Genomic DNA, 24,998 nt, shown 5'->3' with positions numbered 1-24,998 from the left:
AAATGCAAAAGAACGGAAATCATAACAAACAGTCTCTCAGACCACAGTGCAAACAAGTTAGAACTCAGAATTCAGAAACCAACCCAGAACCGCACAGCTTCATGGAAACTGAACAACTGACTCTTGAATGTTGACTGGATAAACAATGAAATGAAGGCAGAAATAAAGATGTTCTTCAAAACCAACGAGAACGAAGACACAACATACCAGAATCTCTGGGACACATTTAAAGCAGTCTCTAGAGGAAAATATATAGCAATAAGTGCCCACATGAGAAGCAAGGAGAGATCTAAAATTGACACCCTATCATCAAAATTGAAAGAGCTAGAGGAGCAAGATAAAAAAAACTTTAAAACCTAGCAGAAGACAAGAAATAACTAAGATCAGAGCAGAACTGAAGGAGATAGAGACACAAAAAATCCTTCAAAAAATCAATAAATCCAGGAGCTGGTTTTTTGAAAAGATCAACAAAATAGACCACTAGCCAGATTAATAAAAAAGAAAAGAGAGAATAACCAAATAGATGCCATAAAAAACGATAAAGGGGACATCACCACAGATTCCACAGAAATTCAAACCATCATCAGAGATTATTACAAACAACTCTATGCACATAAGCTAGGAAACCTGAAAGAAATTGATAAATTCCTGGACACTTGCTCACAGCCGAATTCTACCAGACATACGAAGAGGAGCTGGTACCATTCCTTCTGAAACTATTCCAAATAATCCAAAAAGAGGGAATCTTTCCCAAATCATTTTATGAGACCAACATCATCCTGATAAAACCCGGCAGAGACTCAGCAAGAAAAGAAAACTACACACCAATATCCATGATGAACATAGATGCAAAAATCTCCAATAAAATACTGGCAAGCCGATTGCAACAGCACATCAAAAAGCTTATCCACCATGATCAAGTAGGATTCATCCCAGGGATGCAAGGCTAGTTCAACATACGCAAGTCTATAAACGTAATTCACCACATAAACAGAACCAAAGACAAAAACCACATGATTATTGCAATTGATGCAGAGAAGGCCTTCGACAAAATTCAACAGCCCTTTATGCTAAAAACCCTCAATAAACTAGGTATTGACAGAACATATCTCAAAATAATAAAAGCTATTTATGACAAACCAACAGCCAATATCGTACTGAATGGGCAAAAACTGGAAGCATTCCCTTTGAAATCTGGCACTAGACAAGGATGCCCTCTCTCACCACTCCTATTCAATATAGTACTGGAAGTTCTAGCCAGAGCAATCAGGCAAGAAAAAGAAATAAAGGGTATTCAATTAGGAAAGGAGGAAGTCAAATTGTCTCTATTTGCAGACGACATGATTGTATATCTAGAAGACCCCATTGTCTCAGCCCAAAATCTCCCAAAACTGATAAGCAACTTCAGCAAAGTCTCAGGATACAAAATCAATGTGCACAAATCCCAAGCATTCCTATACACCAATAACAGACTTAAAGAGAGCCAAATAAGAACAAACTGCCATTCACAATTACTACAAAGAGAATAAAATACCTAGGAATACAACTAACAAGGAACGTAAAGGACCTCTTCAAGGAGAACTACAAACCACTGCTCAACAAAATAAGAGAGGACACAAACAAATGGAGAAACATTCCATGTTCATGGTTAGGAAGAATCAATATCGTGAAAATGGCCATACTCCCCAAAGTAATTTACAGATTCAATGCTATCCCCATCAAGCTACCAAAGACCTTTACAGAACTGGAAAAAACCACCTTAAACTTCATATGGCACCAAAAGAGAGCCTGCATAGCCAAGTCAATTCTAAGCAAAAAGAACAAAGTGGGAGGCATCACACTACCAGACATCAAACTATACCACAATTCTACAGTAATCAAAACAGCATGGTACTGATACCAAAACAGAGATATAGACCAATGGAACAGAACGGAGGCCTCAGAGGCAACACAACACATCTACAAACATCCAATCTTTGACAAGCCTGAGAAAAACAAGCAATGGGGAAAGGATTCCCTGTTTAATAAATGGTGTTGGGAAAACTGGTTAGTCATGTGCAGAAAGCAGAAACTGGACCCCTTCCTGACACCTTACACTAAAATTAACTCCAGATGGATTAAGGACTTAAACATAAGACCTAACACCATAAAAACCCTAGAAGAAAATCCAGGCAAAACCATTCAGGACATAGGCATAGGCAAGGACTTCATGACCAAAACATCAAAAGCATTGGCAACAAAAGCCAAAATAGACAAATGGGACCTAATCAAACTCCACAGCTTCTGCACGGCAAAAGAAACAGTCAATAGAGTGAACCGGCAACCAACAGAATGGCAAAAAATTTTTGCAGCTTACCCATCTGACAAAGGGCTGATATCCAGAATTTACAAAGAACTAAAACAGATTTACAAGAACAGATATGAAACAGATATGAACAATATCTGTTCATATCATCAAAGGATATGAACAGATACTTTACAAAAGAAGACATACATGAGGCCAACAAATATATGAAAAAATGCTCATCATCAGTGGTCATTAGAGAAATGCAAATCAAAACTACATTGAGATACCATCTCATGCCAGTTAGAATGGCGATCATTAAAAAATCTGGAGACAACAGCTGCTGGAGAGGATGTGGAGAAATAGGAACACTTTTACACTGTTGGTTTGTAAATTAGTTCAACCATTGTGGAAGACAGTGTGGCAATTTCTCAAGGACCTAGAAATAGAAATTCCATTTGACCCAGCAATCCCATTACTGGGCATATATCCAAAGGATTATAAATCGCTCTACTATAAGGACACATGCACACGAATGTTCATTGTAGCACAGTTTACAATAGCAAAGACCTGGAACCAACCCAAATGCCCATCAATGATAGACTGGACAGGGAAAATGTGGCACATATACACCATGGAATATTATGCAGCCATCAAAAACAATGAGTTTGAGTCCTTTGTAGGGACATGGATGAACCTGGAAACCATCATTCTCAGCAAACTGACACAAGAACACAAAATTAAACACCACATGTTCTCACTCATAGGTGGGTATTGAACAATGAGAACACATGGACACAGGGAGGGGAGCGTCACACACTGGGGTCTGTTGGGGGGAAATAGGGGAGGGACAGCTGGGTGTGGGGAGTTGGGGAGGGATAGCATGGGGAGAAATGCCAGATATAGGTGAAGGGGAGGAAGGCAGCAAATCACACTGCCACGTATGCACCTATGCAACAATCTTGCATGTTTTTCACATGTACCCTAAAACCTAAAATGCAATTAAGAAAAAATTAAGCAGTATTTCCTTTTTTATTCAACCATTTGCCTTTATATTAAAGCCACAAATTATAAAAACAAAAATGTTTAGTGTCACTAAAAAATGCAAATCAAATGACTGTGAAATAAAATGTCATAATATAAGTTTAAAAAAAGTAAAATGAAAAACCCTAATGCTTGTTCATTTTAAATTTCTCACATAGCTTGGTGTACCATAAATTGTAACTTGTTCTTGAAAAGGAGCTTTCCTTGTATAACAAGAAGAATAAAACTTATTGTATCCTTCCATTAGTAATTTGACTTTTAGTAACATTTACAAGGGAACTTTTTTGCTTCCTTTACATTCCTGACTTCTGATAAAATCTCATATGACTCTGGGGAATACAGCTCTTCCCGCCTCAACCCTGCTCAGAGAGAGAACCTGAGCAAGACCCAAGCCAACCCATGTATCCTATTTCTCTGGTCACAGGGAGGCAGACTGAGGGGAGAGAAAGAGGTATAGGAGAGGGAGGAAGGCTGTAGAGAGAGAGAAAGAACCCCTTAAACATCAAAGCAAAACACCAAAGAAGGAGTTCTCTTAGAAAACAAAAATCAAATGTGTTTGTGACTCATATTAAAACTGTCTTAGTTCATTTAGTGGTGCTATAAAGAAATGCCTGAGAATGGGTAATTTATAAGGAAAACAGGCATATTTGGCTCATAATTCTGCTGGCTGGAAGACTGGGCATCTGGTGAAAGCTGTTTCCACTCATGGCAGAAGTGAAGGGGAGCCCATGTGTGCAGAGGTCACATGGCAAGAGAGGAGGCAAGAGAGGGAGGGGAGATGCCAAGCTCTTGTTCGTTTTGTGAGACAGGGTTTTGCTCTGTCACCCAGGCTAGAGTGCAAAGGCACAACCATGGCTCATTGCAGCCTCAACCCCCTGGGCTCAAATGTTCCTCTCACCTCAGCCTTCCATTTAGCTAGGACCACGGACATGTGCCACTATGCCCAGCTAGTTTTTTAATTTTTTGAAGAGATGGGGTCTCACTATATTGCTCAGGATGATCTCAAATACTTGCTTCAAGCAGTCTTCCCACCTTGGCCTCCTGAAGTGCTGGGATTACAGGGTTGAGCCTCCATTCCCAGCTGCCAAGCACAACCGGCTTTCCTGGGAACTAATGGAGAACTTACTTATCCACCATACTCCTCCACCCTCCTTCCCTGCCCAAGGGAAGGCATTAGTCTATTCATAAGGGATCTGCTCCCATTACCCAAATGCCTCCTATTTTCCAACTTTGGGGATCAAACATCAACATGAGATTTGGCGGACAAACATCTAAACAACAGCCTCGTATATGTTTGTAACTCATATTAAAATTCCTCTTTATTCAGGAGAGAGGAAGGGAGAAGCCCTAAGCCATGGTGTTTAGTAATAAGGGAGGTTCCTCTGGATTTTGTGTTACAGACAAATCCATGGTAAAGTTTTCAGGCTACATTCTGGGAGAGAAATTGATGGAATGAATTATATCCATAAGGAGGGACCAATAAAGAATATCGAATTCATAAAAATCAGTTGAAAGAACTGAGTGTGTTTATTCTAAAAAAGAAATGTAAGAGGAGGTAGGAGAAAGAGATGATAAATATCTTCTGAGATTTCAAGGGCAATTTCACAAAGCAGAAATGGCCTGATTTGTGTTGTTTCCAAGGACAAGTGGCAATAGTTTCTTTTCTGCCCTAATAGCCTCCTTTGAATCCTGCCTTCCACCAATCGCCAAGGCCATCCCCAGGTCCTCAGTGTCTGACATGGCGCCTGGCATACTAATACCAGCTTGATCTAAGGAAAAAGACGTGGCTTATGGCATCTGGCAGGCCTGCATTTGAACTTCAGCTTTGTTAAGAAGTACATAACCTTAGGAAATTTTCTTTAACCTTTTCTGCACACCTTTATGAAATGGAGATAATTTCTCATTTCTGGAATGGTTGACTCTCAAAAGGTGTTAGATACAAGCCAGAACTGAAGAGGATGATGGCTGTTTTGAATGCTTCTTGAATTACCAAGCCTCCTATCTCTAAAAAATCCAAGCAGAGACCAACTAGTTGCTTGGCAGAGTCATTTTTTCCCCTTTGTTTATAATTTTTCCCACGTCTGTAGTTAAAAATACAGGTAATATTCATTCTAATGCTAATTCACTTGTTAAACACAAGATGGCAGTCAAGGTTTAATTTTGGGGAATAAAAAAAGCTAGCACTCCTTAAAAATGCATTGAATAAGTAATTATGTAAACAGATAAAAACAATGTTTAAATTCAATAACCCTGAAAGGAAAGCACAAACATCTATTAAAAGAATCTACAATGTTTTCCATGTAAAGGGGATCCAACATAGGTATATCAAAAGAAAAATTACTTATCTTTTGTGAGTTAAAATATGCTCACAAAATCAGACACCAAATAAATGTAGAAAAAATATGTATCAGCCCCTCAATTTAAAAGACAGGACAACTAAGTCCAGAGTATAATTTACAAATATAAAAAAGATTTTTATTGGTATTTGATATTGTACAGATGTTCTTTTTTTATATAGAAGAAAAAACTGATGTTGTTTAATAATAAAATTTAATATTAGGAAAAAACACAGTTTCTTCACAAAAGGTAGATTTGATTGTGCTTGCACTTGGGTAGGCAATATTTTTACATTTCCCTGAACAATTTAAGCTTTTAATAAGTGCATATTAGTAGGCAAGTAAGAAATCGTTTAGTTTTAATTTGCAAATAAAATTTGTATTTATCAATAACCTCAGGAAAACTTGCTAATCTCTTTGTGTCTCCATTTCTCTCATTGGTAAATTAGAGATAATATCTATCTCCACCTTTAAAGAATTTCTGGGGCATTGGGGGATGGGGGATGGGTCTTAGGGGCGGTCATCCATTGAAAAGGAGGTTAGGAATCTGGTCTTGAGGCTGTCAGCAAGGCAAGCAAAGTGGTCTGACTTGGAGTACAGGTTGATTTGTTGTGGCTCTGAAGGAAGCTGATGGGTATTATTGTGGGCTACACTTACACGTGTGACTATCAACTCCACAGATGGCCAGTATGACATGAGGAAATGAAGGGAGAATGCCTGGCATACAGGAAGTACTTAGCCATGTTAGTGCCCGTTCCCTCTATACCTCTTTGGTATAAACAAGAAGCAATATTCTCTTCTAAAGCTACAATGAATGTAAACCACCACAAGAATTGATAAGTTTTATTTAGACAACTTGCTAGCTGCCAAAGCTTAAATACTGATAAAGATTTTTCTGTTGTCGCAGAAGCAATTATTAGCTAGAGTATGGCAGTAAACATACTTTTAAATGTGTATAAGCAAGAACGCTCAAAAGAACAGCTTTCATTGTTTTCTGATTTTATATATTTTACTATTTCTCTGGAGAACTTAAATACAAAATACTGATTATAGATTCATCCCCTTTAGTGGAAATAAAGAATATTCATGAATAGCCAAAAGACACTCAAGGCAATAGGAAAGAAAAAAGTCCTTAGAAAGGAAAACCAAACCAAATGATTGGTTAGTGAATATTTATGAGCTGCTTATAATGACAATAGGTTTCTATTAATAGTAACAAAGACTTAAAAAATTAGAGGTTTTGCGTAAAATATTCATGACGGCCATTTACATTTCCAGTTTTCAATCACTGTTTCTGACTACACTGTAGAACCCTCAAAATAGAACCCTAAATCTTTACATTAGAATGAACCTTAAAAGTCTGCAACTTAATTTTATTTTTCCTAAAATTCACTGCCTTCACATTTAAACCTACTCTTAGTTGAAAAACCAGGGTGAGTACACATCTTTCAACTAACATTAGTTGAGTGTTAGCACCATGCTAAGCACAGAGAACGCAAAGGAACACTAACATCCTTGCCCTGGTTTCTCTTCGTGAACAGATGAATTTCCACATCGCACATGGTGAAAGACATGGAAACAGAGAATATGGAGAGAGGATGGCGAAACTGGGAATGCCTAAGCTTGTCAGAAACTGGCTCCACAAAAAGACATTTGGGCCAGCTCTTCACACTATCCTTGTGAAGCATTTCACCAGGCAGAAGAAATGATGGAGGTGCAATGGAGAAGGAAAAAGAACCAGAGGCATATAGGAACTACAATAAATATAGTTAAGTGGTGTTTTCTAACCTGAGAAAAGACAAATTTTACATGTTTCCAACAGATTGTTTTTATTCTCTGAAAAGTTGAGTGGCATGAACTTTCATCTCCTCCTCTCCCCAGGAACCATAATTTATTGAATGCCTATGTGTGATGCTATATTATTTTATATATATGATTTCATTCAAGAGATGAAATGCAAAACAACTTTGCAAGGTAGGTAAGGTTACCTCCATTTAACAGATAAGGAAACAAGTTCAGAGTAGGTAAGAATTTCTTCAAGATCTGTCTGACTCTGAAGCTCATACTCTTCCCCCCATACTGCTTCCAAAGAAAGATTTTTTTTGAACTGCAAATTGAATGAGGGCCACAGTAAAGTTTTAAAAGCATGAATAATAGCGAACTTTATGAGTGCTTACCATGCACCAGATACCGCTTGAAGCATTTTACATATATTAATTTATTTAAGCCTCACACTTCCCTGGGAGGTAGGTACACTTATTTTTGCCACTTAACAGATAAATTTGAGGTCCAAAAAGTCAGTGATGTTCCTCAAGATCACAGAGCTGGTAAATGGCAGAGCCAAAATTCAAATCCAGATAGTCTGGCTCCAGTGCTCCCGCACTTAAGAGCGCCATATTCTATCTTTTAACTAGCCAAATCCTAACTCTAGACCAACAGCAAAGACCTTGCTGATCCCAGGCAGAAGGTACAAAGTGGTAAAGAGGTCTTAGGACTCCAAATAATAGTGAGAAAAAAATGCAGTGTGGCTTAAGAATAGGGTATTGATTGATGAGAGGAGGGAAGGAAGTAGCAGGAGAAACACGTTTCTCTTTTTCTTCAATGCTGTACAAACAAAGGGTTCTCAATTTACATTTCCTGTTTTTTTTTGAAACAGGAAATTTCACCATAAGAAAAGCATTTTCGAATATTAAAAACTGAGAGATGCATAATATGGCATGCACAACCAATTACTCATGTGCATAGATCCCAAACATGTTCTACTTGAGTCTCTATGAATTGTTCTCTTTATCATATCCCATGTATTTTGATGAAACAAGACTTTTGATAATTATTTGAAAAGAAGTTGAATTTTGCCATTCTTTAGATTTTTTAGATTTTACTATACCTCTAATATTTGCATAGTCAATATTTATGCCACAATAAAATGCAGATAAATATAATATCTTTTTTAAACTGTATTTAAATAGTGGGGCTTTTGACTAATCAGCACCAGTGTTTCAAAGCAGCAAATAGCATTTGATCTAAATATATTCTGATCAACCACCAGATGGCATAAGGTGTGAGGGTTTTATTTTGACAGGGTCACTATGCACATGATAATTTGACCTGTAATTTTGAAATAATGTATTTGGAAAAATGTTCCAGCACTCAAACAGCTCACAATTATTTTAGCCATATGTAGAAGTAGATGGATAAATTGAAAATGACATGGTTCTACATTTTTCTAAATTTTGGGGTTCTGTGGGATGTTGGCATTACATAATGAATCGATGATCAAACAAATAAAACAGTTCTGTTAAAGGAAATAAAAAAGGAAGTCACGTCAAAGCAAAGTTAACCTTATATTCTAAGTAGCTTTCTTCAACTCCAAAAGAAACTTAAAACATGCCTTCAAGGAAAAAAACATGCTTATACTCCTTCAAGTTTTGCTTGATAAAAACTTTTTACTCTCTGTAATTTATCCTGAAAGCAGAAAAGTATATCAAATGCCAAAGCTTTTCTCTACTTTAGCTTGAAAGAAAGTTGTTACAGAATCAACAGAAGAAAGAAAATCCAACTGAAAAACTCAGTCTGAACTATATGATGTTAAAGGATAGAAAAGTATATTTTAATATACTCAATTTTTTTAAAATGTACTCAATTCTGGCTAGGCACAGTGGCTCATGCCTGTAATCCCAGCACTTTGGGAGGCTGAGGTGGGCAGATCATGAGTTCAGGAGATGGAGACCATCCTGGCTAACACAGTGAAACCCTGTCTCTACTAAAAATACAAAAAAATTAGCCAGGCATGGTGGCATGCACCTGTAGTCCCAGCTACTCAGGAGGTTGAGGCAGGAGAATCACTTGACCCCAGGAGGCGGAGGTTGCAGTGAGCTGAGATCGCACCACTGCACTCCAGTCTGGGCAACAGAGTGAGATTCTGTCTCAAAAAAACAAAACAAAACAAATATACACACATACACACACACACACACACACACACTCAATTCCTCAATTGCTACACAAATTCAAAATGCAGCACGTTATTTCTATTAATCATGTCTTTCCATCTAGAAAAGAGGGCACATTGTTAACAGCAAATTGAAGAGCTAAAAATTGAGATAAATGAGAGAAATGCAAAAAATAGGATCCTTAATTCTGCAACCTTTATGGCAGCACAGTCACTGAGTACCTTGGAATCAGCACACCAGAATAAAAGACTAGCACTACACAGCTAATACCACCGAACTGAAATGGCATCTTTGCTCTAACAAGATGAAGCAGAAAAACTGCCTTCAGGTGTCAAGAGACCAAAGCTGAGATTAAGGTTCCTTCCTTAATGTGGTCTAAGAGTCAATGATTTATAAAGATACAATAATTTATGTTTGTACTTAGCTATATCCTTCCTCATTACATTTAATATATTTGGTTCTTGAATGAGAAATCTGTGGGAGAAGAAACAATGTTTGGAGCTACAGAAAGGATGACAAGCTAACTGACGATATATAATTTTTTGCTTTTTTAAAAAAGCCATTACTGTCTCATGTTGATAAGAATGATGGAAATGAGAGTAAGAGAAATAATGGGGAGGATATTACGAGATTTCTCCAATGTGGATCGTGTCCTATCTCCATCTTTGGCAGCCAATATGTAACAAAGATATTTCCTACCTGGGTTCATATGAAAGCAAGAAATGATCCTTTCCCTTATTCTTGTTTTTATACTTAGAAAAGGGAGTAAGTTGTTATTTTCAAGGGTTCCTTCTGTAATTTCCAAGTTGGACAGTAGAAAGTGGAATAACAGACAATTCAAGTTAAGGTACGCATTCAAGACACTTAATATTTCTTACTTTAAATTCCATTCTTTATGATGCTGTAGATCCATTTTCTTCCATTTGCAATACTGTCCAGTGAATTTTGGATCTTTGAGCACTGAAATTAGAATATTTAAAAAAAGAAGCTATGTATACATTCTTTAATAATAGTTAAAAGTTAAAAATCATTCACTTTTTGTTAAATTGATATGTGGCAATAGCATACACTATATAATTCAAGTCATATTTCAATGCTCAGAAACTTTCCAAATTACTTGCTTTTATTGGAACATCGTAATGTTAGATATTGTTTGAAATAGGTAGATTGTGACTTGGAAGTTTTTTTCATTATAATGAAAAACATTATATATCCTTTAGAGTGTTAAATAAAATTTATAGGAGACCATTGTTTTAGGCTGAGCATGTACCCTAGGCATTAACAGACTAAACCAAAATGGAGTCACTCGTGCTGTCATGCAATAAAACTGAAACTTTAAGGAAGCAGGAAAATCTTACAAACAGACCAGTTTTTTTGAAAGAAGAGATTCACAGCCACCAGTCAGAAGGGGCCCAGTCAACTTGAAGTGGCATGATAAGGAAGTCTCCTGTGCTTTAACCCTTAAAAAGAAAGTAACTGAAGTGCCTTATGTTAACCAATCCATTTTTTGTATTATTCTGTTTTCTTATTCCTGCTTTAGCTACCTTATGAGAACTAACTGTTCTGCTGTGCTCCAGAGAGCACTTAACTATTTTTAAGATGAGATGCTGCCTGATTCATGAATTACTAATGCAAGCCAATTAGCTCTTTAAATTTATTGAAATATAGCCTAGCCAACATGGTGAAACCCCATCTCTATGAAAAATACAAAAATTAGCCAGGCGTGGTGGCACACGCCTGTAATACCAGCTACTCAGGTGGCTGAGGCACAAGAGTTATTTGAACCCAGGAGTCGGAGGTTGCAGTGAGCTTGAGATCACACCACTGCACTCCAGCCTGGGTGACAGAGCGAGACCCTCTCTTAAAAATAAATAAAAATTTAAAAAGAGGAATTTTGCTTTTAGCAACAATAATGAAGAGAGTATTAAAATAACTCATATAAAACCCAGATATCATAGTTTAATAAAATTCTAATTCAAATTGAAATTTTGAAGTTGGAAATGACATTAAAGACCTTGCTTGATCTTTCACAGAGCAAGAATCTCCAACAGATGATCATCCAGGCTCTGAACGAATTACTTGTCAACTGCAGAAAATGCACCACTTTGTAGTTGGGAGACTGCCCACTCCATTGGCAGATAAGGGTTACAATATCCTTCCTGAATCTGACTGCAGCGAGTTTCCACTGGTCTTGGTTCTAGCCTCTGGAGTGACACTAAGTCCATCCCTCTCCCACAGGAGACAGCCCTCTAATAGCTCACAGGGAAGCCTCAGTTCTTTCAACTGAGTTTCTTAGGATATGATTTTCTAGAAACGTAACCATCCTTAATTTCCTGGCGGTAAACTCTTTGATGTTCCTATTAAACTTTGTGTCCAGAACTGGATCAATTAGTTTGAAGCAAAGATGCAAATGGGCTTACTACCTCCCTTGCTCTGTGCACTATCAATTCAGCTCAGACCTGCATTAGTATTTTCTGGAATTCACATTACATCACCACTGGCTCATAAGTTTGTGGTTAATTACAAGCCTACACCTTCAATCAACTTCACGTAAGATTTATTAAAAACCTACTATGTTTAAGGCACTGGTAATTTTTTCATGAAATATTATTAAGCCAGATCATATGCCCATATATACTTCATCTATTTTCCTATTTCTTATTATTGTTCTGAGCTTAGCTTACAGTCTTAAACTATTTAACCAGCTATATGCTCTCCACCAGTCTTGTCCTTGTCTGGGGCCACCTTCTTCTTCTCCTCCTCTTCTTCTTCTTTCTTCCTTCTTCCTCCTCCTCCTCCTCTTCCTCTTTATCTTCTTCCTCTTGTTCTTTTCTTTTCTTTTTTTTTTTGAGATGGGGTCTCACTCTATCACCCAGGCTGGAGTGCAGTGGCATGACCATAGCTCACTGCCACCTCATGTTCCTGAGCTCAAGGGATCTTCCCACTCAAGACTCCCAAGTAGCTGGGACTATGGGCACATGCCACCATGCCTGGCTAATTTTAAAATTTTTTGTAGAGATGGAGTCTCACCATTTTGCCCAGGCTGGTCTTAAACTCCTGGGCTCAAGCAATCCTCCTGCTTTGGCCTCCCAAAGCATTGGGATTACAGACATGAACCACCATGCCCAGCCTGGGGCTTTCTTCTTAATAATGATTAATTTACCCCTTTTAGCTTGATAACATTTGCCATTGATAGGAAAAAAAACATTGTAACTGAATAGTTTCCTTTTTTACATGATTTTCACAAGCAATGTTTTTGTCTGTTCCTTAATTTATTTTCTTGCCTCAAACAGATGTAAGCATACATACATGCCTATTCTCACAGACTTTATTAGTACTTTTTATTGGTATTCGAACATATACTCCTCCCTTCCATTAAAGAAGTAAATCTTAGCTCCCCAGTGTTCTTGTGAGGTTTCATTATTTCCTTTAGATGATTATAATAATTAACATCAGCAGATTTTTTTTTTTTTAACAGTCTCACTCTGTCCCCCAGGCTGGAGTGCAGTGATGTAATCTGGGCTTACTGCAACCTCCACCTCCCAGGTTCTCTCATGCCTCAGCCAGCGAGAGTAGCTGAAATTATAGGTGTGCGCCACCATGCCTGGCTTATTTTTGTATTTTCAGTAGAGATGAGGTTTCACCATGTTGGCCAGGCTGGTCTCAAATTCCTGGCCTCAAGTGATCCACCTGCCTTGGTCTTCCTAAGTGTTGGGAATACAGGCGTGAGCCACTGTATCCAGCCAGAATTTTTATTGTTTGCTGGGCACACGTAAAATAGATATGATTACCATTAGAATACCCACTGTACAGGTGGGCAAACAGACATAGAGAGGTTGAGTAATGTCTTCTCATTGGGACTCTTCATTACTCTTAGCCAAAATTTAAAATTTAATCTCTCACGAATGCTATTTCCTTTTGAGGTTTCTATTTAAGGATAATTCATATCTTTTCTTAAACTTTTTGAGATTGCCTTTCCTCATTTCATATTTGAATATGTGTGGCTGTCTCTTCCTTATATATTATGAAATCCCAAATGACACGGTCATCTTTCCTGAATCGTCCCATTAGTTTTATATCATTGACTCATTTTCTTCATTGCTTTCTCCATCATCTGAGAGATGAAAATGCCACAGTACTTTGTACAAACTTTTAACACTTCCCATATTTCATCCCTGTGATTTTTTTCACTCATCTGTCTCCTACCAATTGCCTGTAAACTCCCTGAAGAGCTTAACACAACACATGTCTTCTTGTCTCCCACGCATAGCCAATTGTCTAAATATAGAAGGTGCTCAACAAATGACACTGATCGGAGAGAAACAACGAAAGAATGAGGGCAGGAGACAGAGAGAAGAAAGGAACCATGTAACTTGAGCAGAAGTTCTTCAAGTTGAAATTCCTTCATCACTATGATATCTTGCACGTGTGGCAGTTTTGTTGTAAGCTGTGGTAGGAAAGCATCCTCTATTGCCTCCACAGTATAGTTCTTCTTCCTTTTCTGTTGTGCCTTCTGCAGATTCCAGGCATTGATTCTACTCTGCTTTTTTTTTTTCTGTGATACTCCTCTTGTCCAACATCTGTAGAGGTTGCCCTGAATTTTTTTCCCACTACCAGAATGGTCACATCCCAAAAAGAATAATAGCACTGACTTGCCTCAGCATGTTCTATTTTCACACATGCTCTCTCATGCCAACCATAGAGCAACATGAAGTAGGATGGAATATTTTTGTCAATTAATAGAAATGAAAACCAAAGTACAAAGAGTTAAGTGACTACCTTAAATTCACTTACCTACATATGGCAAAACTGATACAGGGCTAAGGAGTTTCTAACTTCTGACATCATGCTTTTCCCACTAGGGCCTTCCCAGCCTTGGTTGCACATTGTAGTCACCTGGGGAGCTTTAAAAACTACTACTGCCTGGTCCTACTCCCAGAGATCCTTATGTAATTGGTCTTGGGTGTGCCCTTTATATTAAAATTTTTACAAGCTCCTCAGGTGGTTCTAATGAGCAGTCAAGACTGAGAACCACTGCATTAGAGTCAGATGATGCTGCTTCTTGCATCTAAATGTGTTTTGGAGAGACTTGCCCATATTGATGGCTTAAAGACTCAAAGAATAAAAGTCTCCTAGGGTGAAGCAAACATCCCCATCATGCTTCAGGCTGTTTGGTCTGTCTTGATGACAGCAAACAAACATCAGGAAGCCTAGGCTAAGTATTACAGAGTACACTGGTCTGGAGGAATTCTTTTCCTCTAACATAAACATTTCCTTATGGGGATCATATTCTGTCATTAAGGCACTGTTGCCCACAACCATATGTATTGGTTTGTTCTCTGCCAAATCTTTTACTTGCCATTCTATAGCAATGGAGAAAGAACAGTAGGTCCTTGGTACATTTTCCATGATTGCCTATGCTTATGAACTAAAAATTATAGTTATTTACAAATATGCTACATGTACTTCTGAGTTTGAATTTAAATCTCACACATACAGAGATAACAATTTGTTGTCATATTATGGAGGCAGTAGAGTATCAGAGAAAGAGCAATAAACGTGGAGTCAGAAGGTGTGGTTCAAGTCTCTGGACCACAGCCTACCGAATTTATAATATGCATACTTATTGAGAACTCACTACATGCTAGGCACTGTTTTAAGTGCTTCAACTCTATTAGGTAGGTGCTGTGATTATTCTCATTTTATGGATGAGAAAACTGGGACACAGAGAGGTTAAACACTTAACCAAAGCAACACAGCTAGTAAATGGCAGAGCCAGGATGAAACTCTGGTAAATCTGACCCCAGGATGTACATTGTTTACCAACATATGATATTCTCCCTCACATGTATGATCTTAGGTAAATTACTTAGCTTTTCTGGTCTTACATTTCTCATCTTAAAACAAAATAATAATAATAATAATACCTGGCACATAGGGTTGATATACCACTATGCAGGACATATATTAGGTGTTTAATAATACTGGTTGAATAAATGAATAAAAGAATGATAGACTGGGATGGCTAAAAATATACACGAGTATATTTCATAAACTGCATTATACAAGAATAAACTTACTATTATTATGATAAAAAACGACTGTATATAGATCTGTGGCACAAGATAGGGAAAAGAGTTAATACCCAAAACCAAAATTTAACTACTTACCACTATTCATAAAAGATAAAGCTCTTAAAAATATGCTCAAGAGTTTAATAATCTTTCCAATGCTAAGAATGTAACTGTAGAAAATGAAGTTATTAGAAGTTTCTCTTTTATTTCTGAGTAGTTGAAGAAGCATTCTATAATCTAAAAGCTTCATCTTTATTATTGCCAGGAAATTAGGCCATTAAAAAAGATAGTGTTGGATCTCATCCAGCTGGACTATCAAAAGATAAAATGGCCAGCAGCACATGTGAAGTTTACATTTAATTTTTTTAAATTAAGTGCTGGTTATTATTCAAGGAAAGCTCTTGAAACATTCTTATAACAATTCCCTAGGGGAAGAAAAGGCAGGGTGATTGTGAAATCATGCACCAAGTGCTAGATTCAAAGTCTCAGAAATTCTTCTGGGCTAGAGATAACAGTTATTGCCTTTACAAACAGGGATGAATTACATACTAGGTTAGTGACAGATGTAGAAACAACAAAATTAAACATTTTGGGGGCCAAACTCTTTTTGAGGAAGAAACTGTGGTCAGTGGTTGCCTTATTATTTCCTTCCATTTTCAATTATTCCTCATTGCAAGACAAGCATTCCCAAATCTCCTTAAGTTTTGGCACATGCTTCTGTTTTTTTTCTTCCTGTAGCAGTTTGGTGTTTCTAAGTGGCCCTATATATTTACATGTTATTCTGGAAAGCACCATCCTGTAACAATCTATTTTTTGGTGGAAGAAGTTTGACTCTGAGTGGTTCCCTAGAGTGTACCAATTAATGTCTCTCAACTGTAATTAAGGGTTATTGCCCCTGAAGCCTATATGAGCTGCTCAGTGCCTCATACATAGTAGGTACACACAGCAGATGTGTTTGCTGAATTGACTAAGCTGCATTAACAAATCTGTGACCTGAATTAACCATTAAAGAACTCTGGTATCAAAATAATTAATATTTTATACTGATAGAACTGCTAAAGATTATATATCTCAACGTACCTTTTAATTATTTTGACCTATGACTGAGGATGGTAACATATAAACACAAAATAATTGCAGCCAACCTCCTGAAAGAACATGTGATTTCTTAAAAGTTATTGATCTACCTTTTAAGAATATTTATTAAGCTTAGTACTATTTTTTGTCCTCAGTTGTGCCTTGAAACTAGATACTATTTTTCATGAAAAGAAACTATCACAATGATGAGACGAAATATAATGAGACCTCAAATTAAGGCAATGGTTCTGGGGGTGGAGTAGAGTGGACGCATTCGTAATGTTGCAGGAGATAAAATCAATAAGACTTAATGAGAGAGATCAAGAGATGTAGGAAACTTCTAAGATTCTGGCTTAGGTAAGAAAATGTAAAAATGGTCATCTACCACTAACCAAGAGAGCAAATGGGGAAGAAGGATAGATTGGGGCAAGATGATGAATTCACTTTGAGACATCTTAAATATGAGATACCTATAATACATATAGGTGAGATGTCCCCTGCACAGTTATAAATATAACTGCATGTAAAATTTGGAAGAGGGGTCTGGCTAGAGATGCAGCTTTAGGAATCACTGGCATGTAGGCAGCCATGAAAGTGGAAGAGGTCGGTCAGAGAGAGTAAGTAGAGAGGACTGAATGAAGAAGATATTGCCAAGGGAAGAGGCAGCACAATGCTTAGGCAGGGAGATGAAAAAGCATGGATGTACGGTGTCCTGTAAATCAAGGAGAGCACAGCTAATGAGAGTGCAAGTAAGAAGAGGACTGAAATGCAATTGTTGCATCTGGGAATTCAGAAATCTCTGTTACTGCAGAATGCACCATTTTCGAAGGACGGCTGAAGAAAAGTCATATTTCAGTAAGTGTATGCAGACTGGATAACCTAACTTTCATCCAGATAATGAAATAGTACTCTAAAGATCCAATTAAATAGAGCCAGAAAGTTGTCCAACTCTCCCATTCTGTCTTTTTAGGTCCTAATGATGGTAACAGATGATTTTTCCTTTTAGGTTGATATAATTGAATAGCCCTATGTTCTTATGTTTTCTTGCTAAATTTCTACCTAATATTTCCTGTGGCTTAGAAGAGAAATAAAAAGGTTCTCTCTGGTGTGAAGGCTTTTCTCTGTGGTAAAGGAAGTAAACCTCATAAGATTGAGAGCTTTTCTGTTATTCCTCCAATCGACTATCTCTCTTTTAGCTTTTAATCAGACTTCAGTCCAGGGATCTATACAACTTAGATTCTTCTTTGAGAGGCTCAGGCAGGAGGATTGTAAGAGGCCAGGAGTTTCAAACTCGCCTGGACAACATAGTGAGATCCCCATCTCTAAAAAGTAAAAATAAAAAAATTAGCCATGCATGGTGGATTTTGCCTATAATCATAGCTACGCATAAGGCTGAAGCAGAAAGATTGCTTGAGTCCAGGAGTTTGAGGCTGCAGTTAGCTATGTTTGCACCACTGCACTCCAGCCTGGGTTGACAGAGTGAGACCCTGTCTCTAAGAAAAAAATTAAAATTAAAAAAATTAAAAAGAAATAATTAATGTTGTTGAATGAATAGTTTACAGCACCTATAGAGAAATTTATTACTCTTCCCTAGCAGATGTGTGCCAATTAGTCTTTGAAAGCAAGATAAATGTTAACAGATTAACATATACCGAAAGGACATAGGATAAGAACAGTTCACCTTACATGGAGTTCTGTAGTATTCTGTGGCTGTTGATGTAGCTATTCCAGACCATATCTGGTAGTAATCACTAAATAGGACTCCTTTAACTGATCTGAAAATATAAATAAAAATCAGACAATGGGTAGTTTGTAAATTTTCTCTTTAAAATTATTGTATTGTTATGTGGGCTATTCACATAATATCTTGTCACAAGATATTAAACTGACTTGCAAATTATAACATGCATTTTTAACAAATGTATCCAACATATTGATTTCAGCAATAATGAATATAAATCACAAAAAAGAAAAAGTCCAAATCATTTTTCAATAATATAAATATGGACCCATGTGCGTATTATAAAAAGAAAAATACAGGTTTAAGACATCTGCCTTTCATGACTAACATTAAAAAATAACTTTAAGCAAAGCATTATACCTGTCAATTTCTCATTCTGTAATAAACAATAAACATCTTTCTTGAACTTCTATGCCAAATTCTAGTAAAAAACCTTTATTTCTTATAATGAGGCCAGAATACAAGCATTATAATTGAGATTAGTTTAGTTTTTACAGAGAATCTGTCTGTTTTCAAAGAGGGAAAAAATAACTCTTTCCTAATACTCCTGCCTGCTGCTTCTCCCTCCCTGGGCTAATATTACTATGTCCTAATGGAGACCAAAGATTGTTATAAGGTGTTAAATGGGAACTATAAAGCAGTCCCTTAAATAACTGCATTTCCAAGCATTTTTCCCACAGACTTTTTAAATGCAGAGATTCTCAAGACTCTGTAAACAAAATATTACTTAAGCATATTTTTTCAGACATGTGAAATCACTAGTTAACTGGCTTAAACAGATACTTAAACATCTAGTGCAATATGCCTTATGCCTGTATTCCAATTTAAGTTCTTAGCTCTTTGGAAGAAGAAGCAAGTTTTCAGTCAGAACAAGTATATTAGCATTAGTTTTTATAGGTAAATCATAGATACCTTAAACTAAGTATTTGACACAACTTTGAAATTAATGGGGCATTATCTAAATGTGTTAATTTATTCATTTATTTAAATAACAATATGGACACCTAATTTTAAGACTAACATTTTTTGAATGTGTTATTACTTTTACAATCACACCTAAGTAGAAATTTGAAACCTGGGGAAGATAACTTAATAATTACTATTATTGCTTCCAGAGCTGCATGCTGTGCTGTAGACGACTAAATGATATGCTAAACTAACATGAATTTGCCAATGAAGTGTCTCAGCATTTGGCAACAGAGGTAACAGAATGAAAGGCTGCATTATATCTCTTACGTGAAAAAGCTTGTGATCAATTTGCTGTCACAGATCATTTAGCACACAACAATGACTCAAGAGGAAGGAAACTGTCAACACACTGTCTCGTGAAAAAAAATACACCATCTTCAGGCACAATCGTCTCCATTGTTTTTTGTCTGTTTGACCACGACCCATGACCCCTTTCCCTTCCCAAGAGTGTCCTGTTCAATTTCAAACTGTTAGCCTTCAGGGGCTTTCTGTTTTTTCCTTCATAATAATTAAAAATATTACCCTAAAAGGTATAACTTTAGTTTGGTTTGAATATACAAAGCAAAATGTCTTATACATTTGGGAGTATTCGAATTTTCAATTCTCTAAAGGAAACAGTCCCTTAAAAAAAGAGAACAGTAACTATATTTTACTATTATTCAGATAAACTAAGCTTACGGGGATATATATAGCATAAAAATACATGTGTCTATAGTTGCAACCAATAATGGGAATTTACTGAGCATTATCATTGACATTATGAATACAAAAAAAGTAGAAGACATTATTTTATTATTATTATTTTTAATATATTTTATTGCACTTTAGATTCTGGGGTACATGCGCAGAACATGCAGGATTGTTGCATAGGTACATACATGGCAATGTAGTTTGCTGCCTCCATCCCCGTCACCTATATCTGGCATTTCTCCCCATGTTATCCGTCCCCAACTCCCTACCCCCCACTGTCCCTGTCCCTCCCCTAGCCCCCAACAAACCCTAGTGTGTGATGCTCCCCTCATGTCCATGTGTTCTCATTGTTCAACACCCACTTATAAGTGACAACATGCAGTGTTTGGTTTTCTGTTCTTGTGTTAGTTTGCTGAGAATGATGGTTTCCAGATTCCTCCATGTCCCTACAAAGGACGTGAACTCATCATTTTTCATGGCTGCATAGTATTCCATGGTGTATATGTGCCACATTTTCCTTGTCCAGTCTATCACTGATGGGCATTTGGGTTGGTTCCAGGTCTTTGCTATTGTAAACAATGCCAGAATGAACATACGTGTGCATGTGTCTTTATAACAGAACGATTTATAATCCTTTTGATGTATACCCAGTAATGGGATTCCTGGGTTAAACGGAATTTCTATTTCTAGGTCCTTGAGGAATCACCACACTGGAAGACGTAATTTTAAACTGAACATTAGAATTTGTTATCCTGTTGGAAAAATAAGATACATACCTGGACTAGTGAATTGAACAGCTTTATATATTAACACAATAAAGTGTTACATGGTTTAACAGAGACATTTGGAGAATATAATTACAGTTACTTCTCTGCTCTGGCAGTGGCAATAAGCAAAGAAGTCAGAGGAGGGAGATGCAACTTTTTTTTTAAGTCATCAGGAAAAGAGTCATTTGGGATACAGGTCTGGAAAAAAATAAGGGGGCACTCTAGGCCAAGAGAAGAGTATTAATAATTGTTCAGATGGGAGAGGGCATGGCATGTGGATATGTTATGTACAGAGGGTTGGGGGAAGAAATAATAGTAATAGGACAATTGACTAGAATGGAGAGTTCAAATTCAGAGGAGTTGAAATTGATCAAATAAGCGAAACTGGGCTGTCCAGGGTCGTCAAATTTAGGCAGAGAACAGGTTAGAGTCGATTCAGTAATATTGATTTGTTGGGTAATAGCCATCAGTAGTTCTTGAATAAGGCAAGTAAATTATGAAATCCATGTTGGAGCAAGACTTTTCCTTGAAAGTAATAAGCAGGGTGGAGTATAGAAGAGAGATGAAATGCAAGGGTACCAGATAGGAAACAAACATAGTAATTCAAGAATGAGCCACTGAGAGCTAATAGCAGAGTGGCAGCAAAGGTTACGAAAGGGAGATGAGTCTGAGGCAATGCTAAAAAATCGACTAGACTGGTTGGTTGCCTGACAGGGTGTGAAAAGTGAAGGAATATTACAGTCAAATATTCTTCTAAAGCCCAGAAGTCTGGTTAGTTTTGCTGTTAATAGAAAGCATCAAGAGAAACTGAAGTAAAATGTGAGTTTAATTTTAGACATAGATTTCAGGTGACGATAGTACAGACAAGTCAAAATGATCTTGAGGAGTGTGATTAAGACAGTGAGATTAGAAATAAGAGATTTGGGTTAAATCAACAAAATCAGTGACAGATGAAGCCACTAGAGAAAACAACCTCCAAAAAAGTAAGTATTTTGAAAAGAAAGAGCAGAAACCAACTTATAATTAAAGAGGAGCCAGTGAAGGAAAGAGAAAGGTTCATTAAGTGAAGAAGAAAATCATGGCTATTTCATGGAAGCAACGTCCCAACCATAACCAAAGTCTAACAATTAAACCCCTAAATATCTCTGGTTGGACCCTTCATTTCCGTCATGGCCTAGTTGGGTAGTATCATGGATAAGAGTGCAGGGTCTGGAATCAGCTGGCCCGGGTTAAAACCCTCTGGTGCTTCTACTTGTTAGCTGTGTGGCTCTGGAGCAAGTTACTTAACCTCACCAGGTCTGTTTCTATAAAATCAGGAGATAAAACTTTCTCAAGTGGTTGTGGTGAGCATTCAATGAAATCATGCTTGAAAACAGCCAAGTTTAGCACCTCGTCAGCACTTAGTGTCAGCTGGTCTCCATTGCCTTGGTAAGTACCTCATCATTTCTCTCTTATTAACTCTAAACAGCTTCCTTGTAGTTTTTCTACCCCTAACTCTCCCTATTCTAGGTTATCATACCTCTGCTTGAGAACCATATTTGGTACTGAGGTGGGCGGATTATCTGAGGTCAGGAGTTTGAGACCAACCTGGCCAACATGGTGAAACCCCGTCTCTACTAAAAATATAAAAATTAGCTGGTCATGGTGGCGTGTGCCTGTGATCCTAGCTACTCAGGAGACTGAGGCAGGAGACTTGCTTGAACCTGGAGGCAGAAGTTGCAGTGAGCTGAGATCATGCCACTGCACTCCAGCCTGAGTGACAGAGCAAGATTCTGTCTCAAAAAAAAAAAAAAGAAAAAGAAAATCACATTTGGTTATATAATTCTATACAAAGATATCTAAATACTTTCAAATAAAACTTGAGGCTCTTCACCATCTGGCCTTTTCCATCCTTTTATTCTGTTATCCATCCCCACATCCTGAGGCTCCATCACACAGAATTTCCTACTAATCTGAGCATACCATGGGATTACACTCCTCTTCCTGTGAAAGCTGTTCTAGAGACTCTTGTCTCCTCTGTGCCTGTCAAACTCTTACTCATCAAAGTTTGGATCCAGTAAAAATATTTTGCATATGAAGGTTGTCATAGTGGACATTCTAGTTGCCTCTTCAACAGCTCTTGCATTCTTCCCCCAGTATGTAGCTACCATACTCTCTGATGGGACTGACCCCACCGCTGGCTCTAAATCAGAGCCTGATGGGTTCAGGGCTGTCTGACCATGATGCCTAATTCAGGAACAGGAACTTGATCTAAAAAGATCCAATTAGAGCAAAGTTATAGTCGTTTTCTCGTACATTTTGATATCTAGGGGCATCAGTGCTCTAACTTTCTTCAAGATTGCCTTCTTATTCTATGTCCTTTGTACTTTTAGATATATTTTAGAGCCTGCTTACAAATTTCATTAAAAAAAAAAAAGCAGGAATTTGGATTGAGATTGAACTGAATCTACAGTTTAATTTCGGAAGAATTAACAATATAATAGAGTTTTTCCCAAGCCACAAACACTGGATATTTCTACTTCTTTAGGCCTTTTACATTTTCTCTCAGAATATTTGTGGTTTTCAGTATAGATGTCTTCTACATGTTTTGTTACATTTGGATGCTGCTGTAAATGGTATTTTTAAAATTCCAGTTTCTATCTGTTGATTAAGGGTATATAGAAATAAAGTTGATTTTTAATCTTAACTTTAATATTGTACCATGAGTCTTTGCTAAATTCACTAATTAATTTTCAAGCTTTTTATATTCATTTGGATTTTACTATGCACATATATGCACATAAATCATGTTATCTATGAATAAAGATAATTTGCTTCATCCTTTCCAAACTTTAAAATTTTTATTTCTTTTCCTTGCCTCATTGCACTGGCTAGGACCTCCAGTACAATGCTGAATAGAAGTGGGGATAGTAGACATACTTACCTTATTCCTAAACTCAAAAGAAGAACATTCAACATTTCACATTTTAGTATGAGGTTGGCTGTTGAACTTTTATAGATTCCCATTACTGAAATAAGGGAATTTCTATTTCAGTTTGCTAAGATTTTTTTTTTATTATGAATGGGTGTTAAATTTTAAGAAATACTTTTACTGAATTCACTGAGATAATTTTATGACTTTTTTCTTTATTTGGCTAATAAAATGTGTTATCCAAATTGATTTTTGAATATCAAACCAATCTTGCTTTCTTCTAATCAGTCCCATTTGGTCATTGTTATCGCTTTTTATTTATCAGTGGATTCAATTGACTAATATTTTAATTAGAATTTATGCACTTATACTAATAGGAGTTACTGACCTATAATTTCCTTTCTTGTAGTAATCTCAGAATTTAGAATCTGAGTTTAGAGGTTTAGAAATATAGTCATTTTCTCTACTCACTGAAAAGGTTTGAATACATTTTTTTTAAAAAAGTGTTTTAAAGATAACTGATATCTTTTTCTTTTTTTAAGAGATGGGTTGTGCTTGCCTCAGCCCACATATACTAAAATTGGAACTATACAGAGAAGATTAGCATGGTCCTTGCGCAAGGATGACATGCAAATTCGTGAAGCATTCCATATTTTTAATTCCAGATGGATTAAAGATTTAAACATAAAACCTAACACCATAAAAATCCTAGAAGAAAACCTAGGCAAAACCATTCAGGACACAGGCATAGGCAAGGACTTCAAGACTAAAACACCAAAAACATTGGCAACAAAAGCCAAAATAGACAAATGGGATCTAATTAAACTCCAGAGTTTCTGTACAGCAAAAGAAACAATCACTAGAGTGAACCGGCAACCAACAGAATGGGAAAAAATTTTGCAATCTACTCATCTGACAAAGGGCTAATATCCAGAATCTACAAAGAACTAAAAACAGATTTATAAGAAACAAACAAACAAACAAACCTATTCAAAAGTGGGCAAAGGACATGAACAGACATTTTTCAAAAGAAGACATATATGAGGCTAACAAACATATGAAAAAATGCTCATCATCACTGGTCATTAGAGAACTGCAAATCAAAAGCACACTGAGATACCACCTCACACCAGTTAGAATGGCGATCATTAA

At 36.9% G+C, this 24,998-nt stretch overlaps 1 protein-coding gene and 1 non-coding gene across 2 annotated transcripts in view; one reads left to right on the top strand and one right to left on the bottom strand.

Annotated features, from left to right (window-relative positions):
* The window catches only part of UBE2U (ubiquitin conjugating enzyme E2 U), a 68,993-nt gene that overhangs the window by 20,711 nt on the left and 23,284 nt on the right, over window positions 1–24,998 (bottom strand). Inside the window, exons 7-8 of the mRNA XM_064372439.1 lie at window positions 18,455–18,543; window positions 10,496–10,577 (exon numbers count right to left, since the gene is read on the bottom strand). Of these exons, the coding sequence (XP_064228509.1) occupies window positions 10,496–10,577; window positions 18,455–18,543 (171 nt within the window). The remainder of the gene's footprint in view (window positions 1–10,495; window positions 10,578–18,454; window positions 18,544–24,998) is intronic.
* LOC135273448 (U6 spliceosomal RNA) lies at window positions 24,398–24,503 on the top strand. The gene has a single exon (XR_010341252.1). It is a non-coding gene; the product is annotated as a U6 spliceosomal RNA (small nuclear RNA).

Source organism: Aotus nancymaae, unplaced genomic scaffold (genome assembly GCF_030222135.1).
Source record: "Aotus nancymaae isolate 86718 unplaced genomic scaffold, 86718_ANA_hifiasm-v0.15.2.pri h1tg000007l, whole genome shotgun sequence".
NCBI lineage: Eukaryota > Metazoa > Chordata > Mammalia > Primates > Aotidae > Aotus > Aotus nancymaae.
The sequence above is the reverse complement of the archived record's forward strand: the minus strand, read 5'-3'. Positions and strand labels throughout refer to the sequence as shown.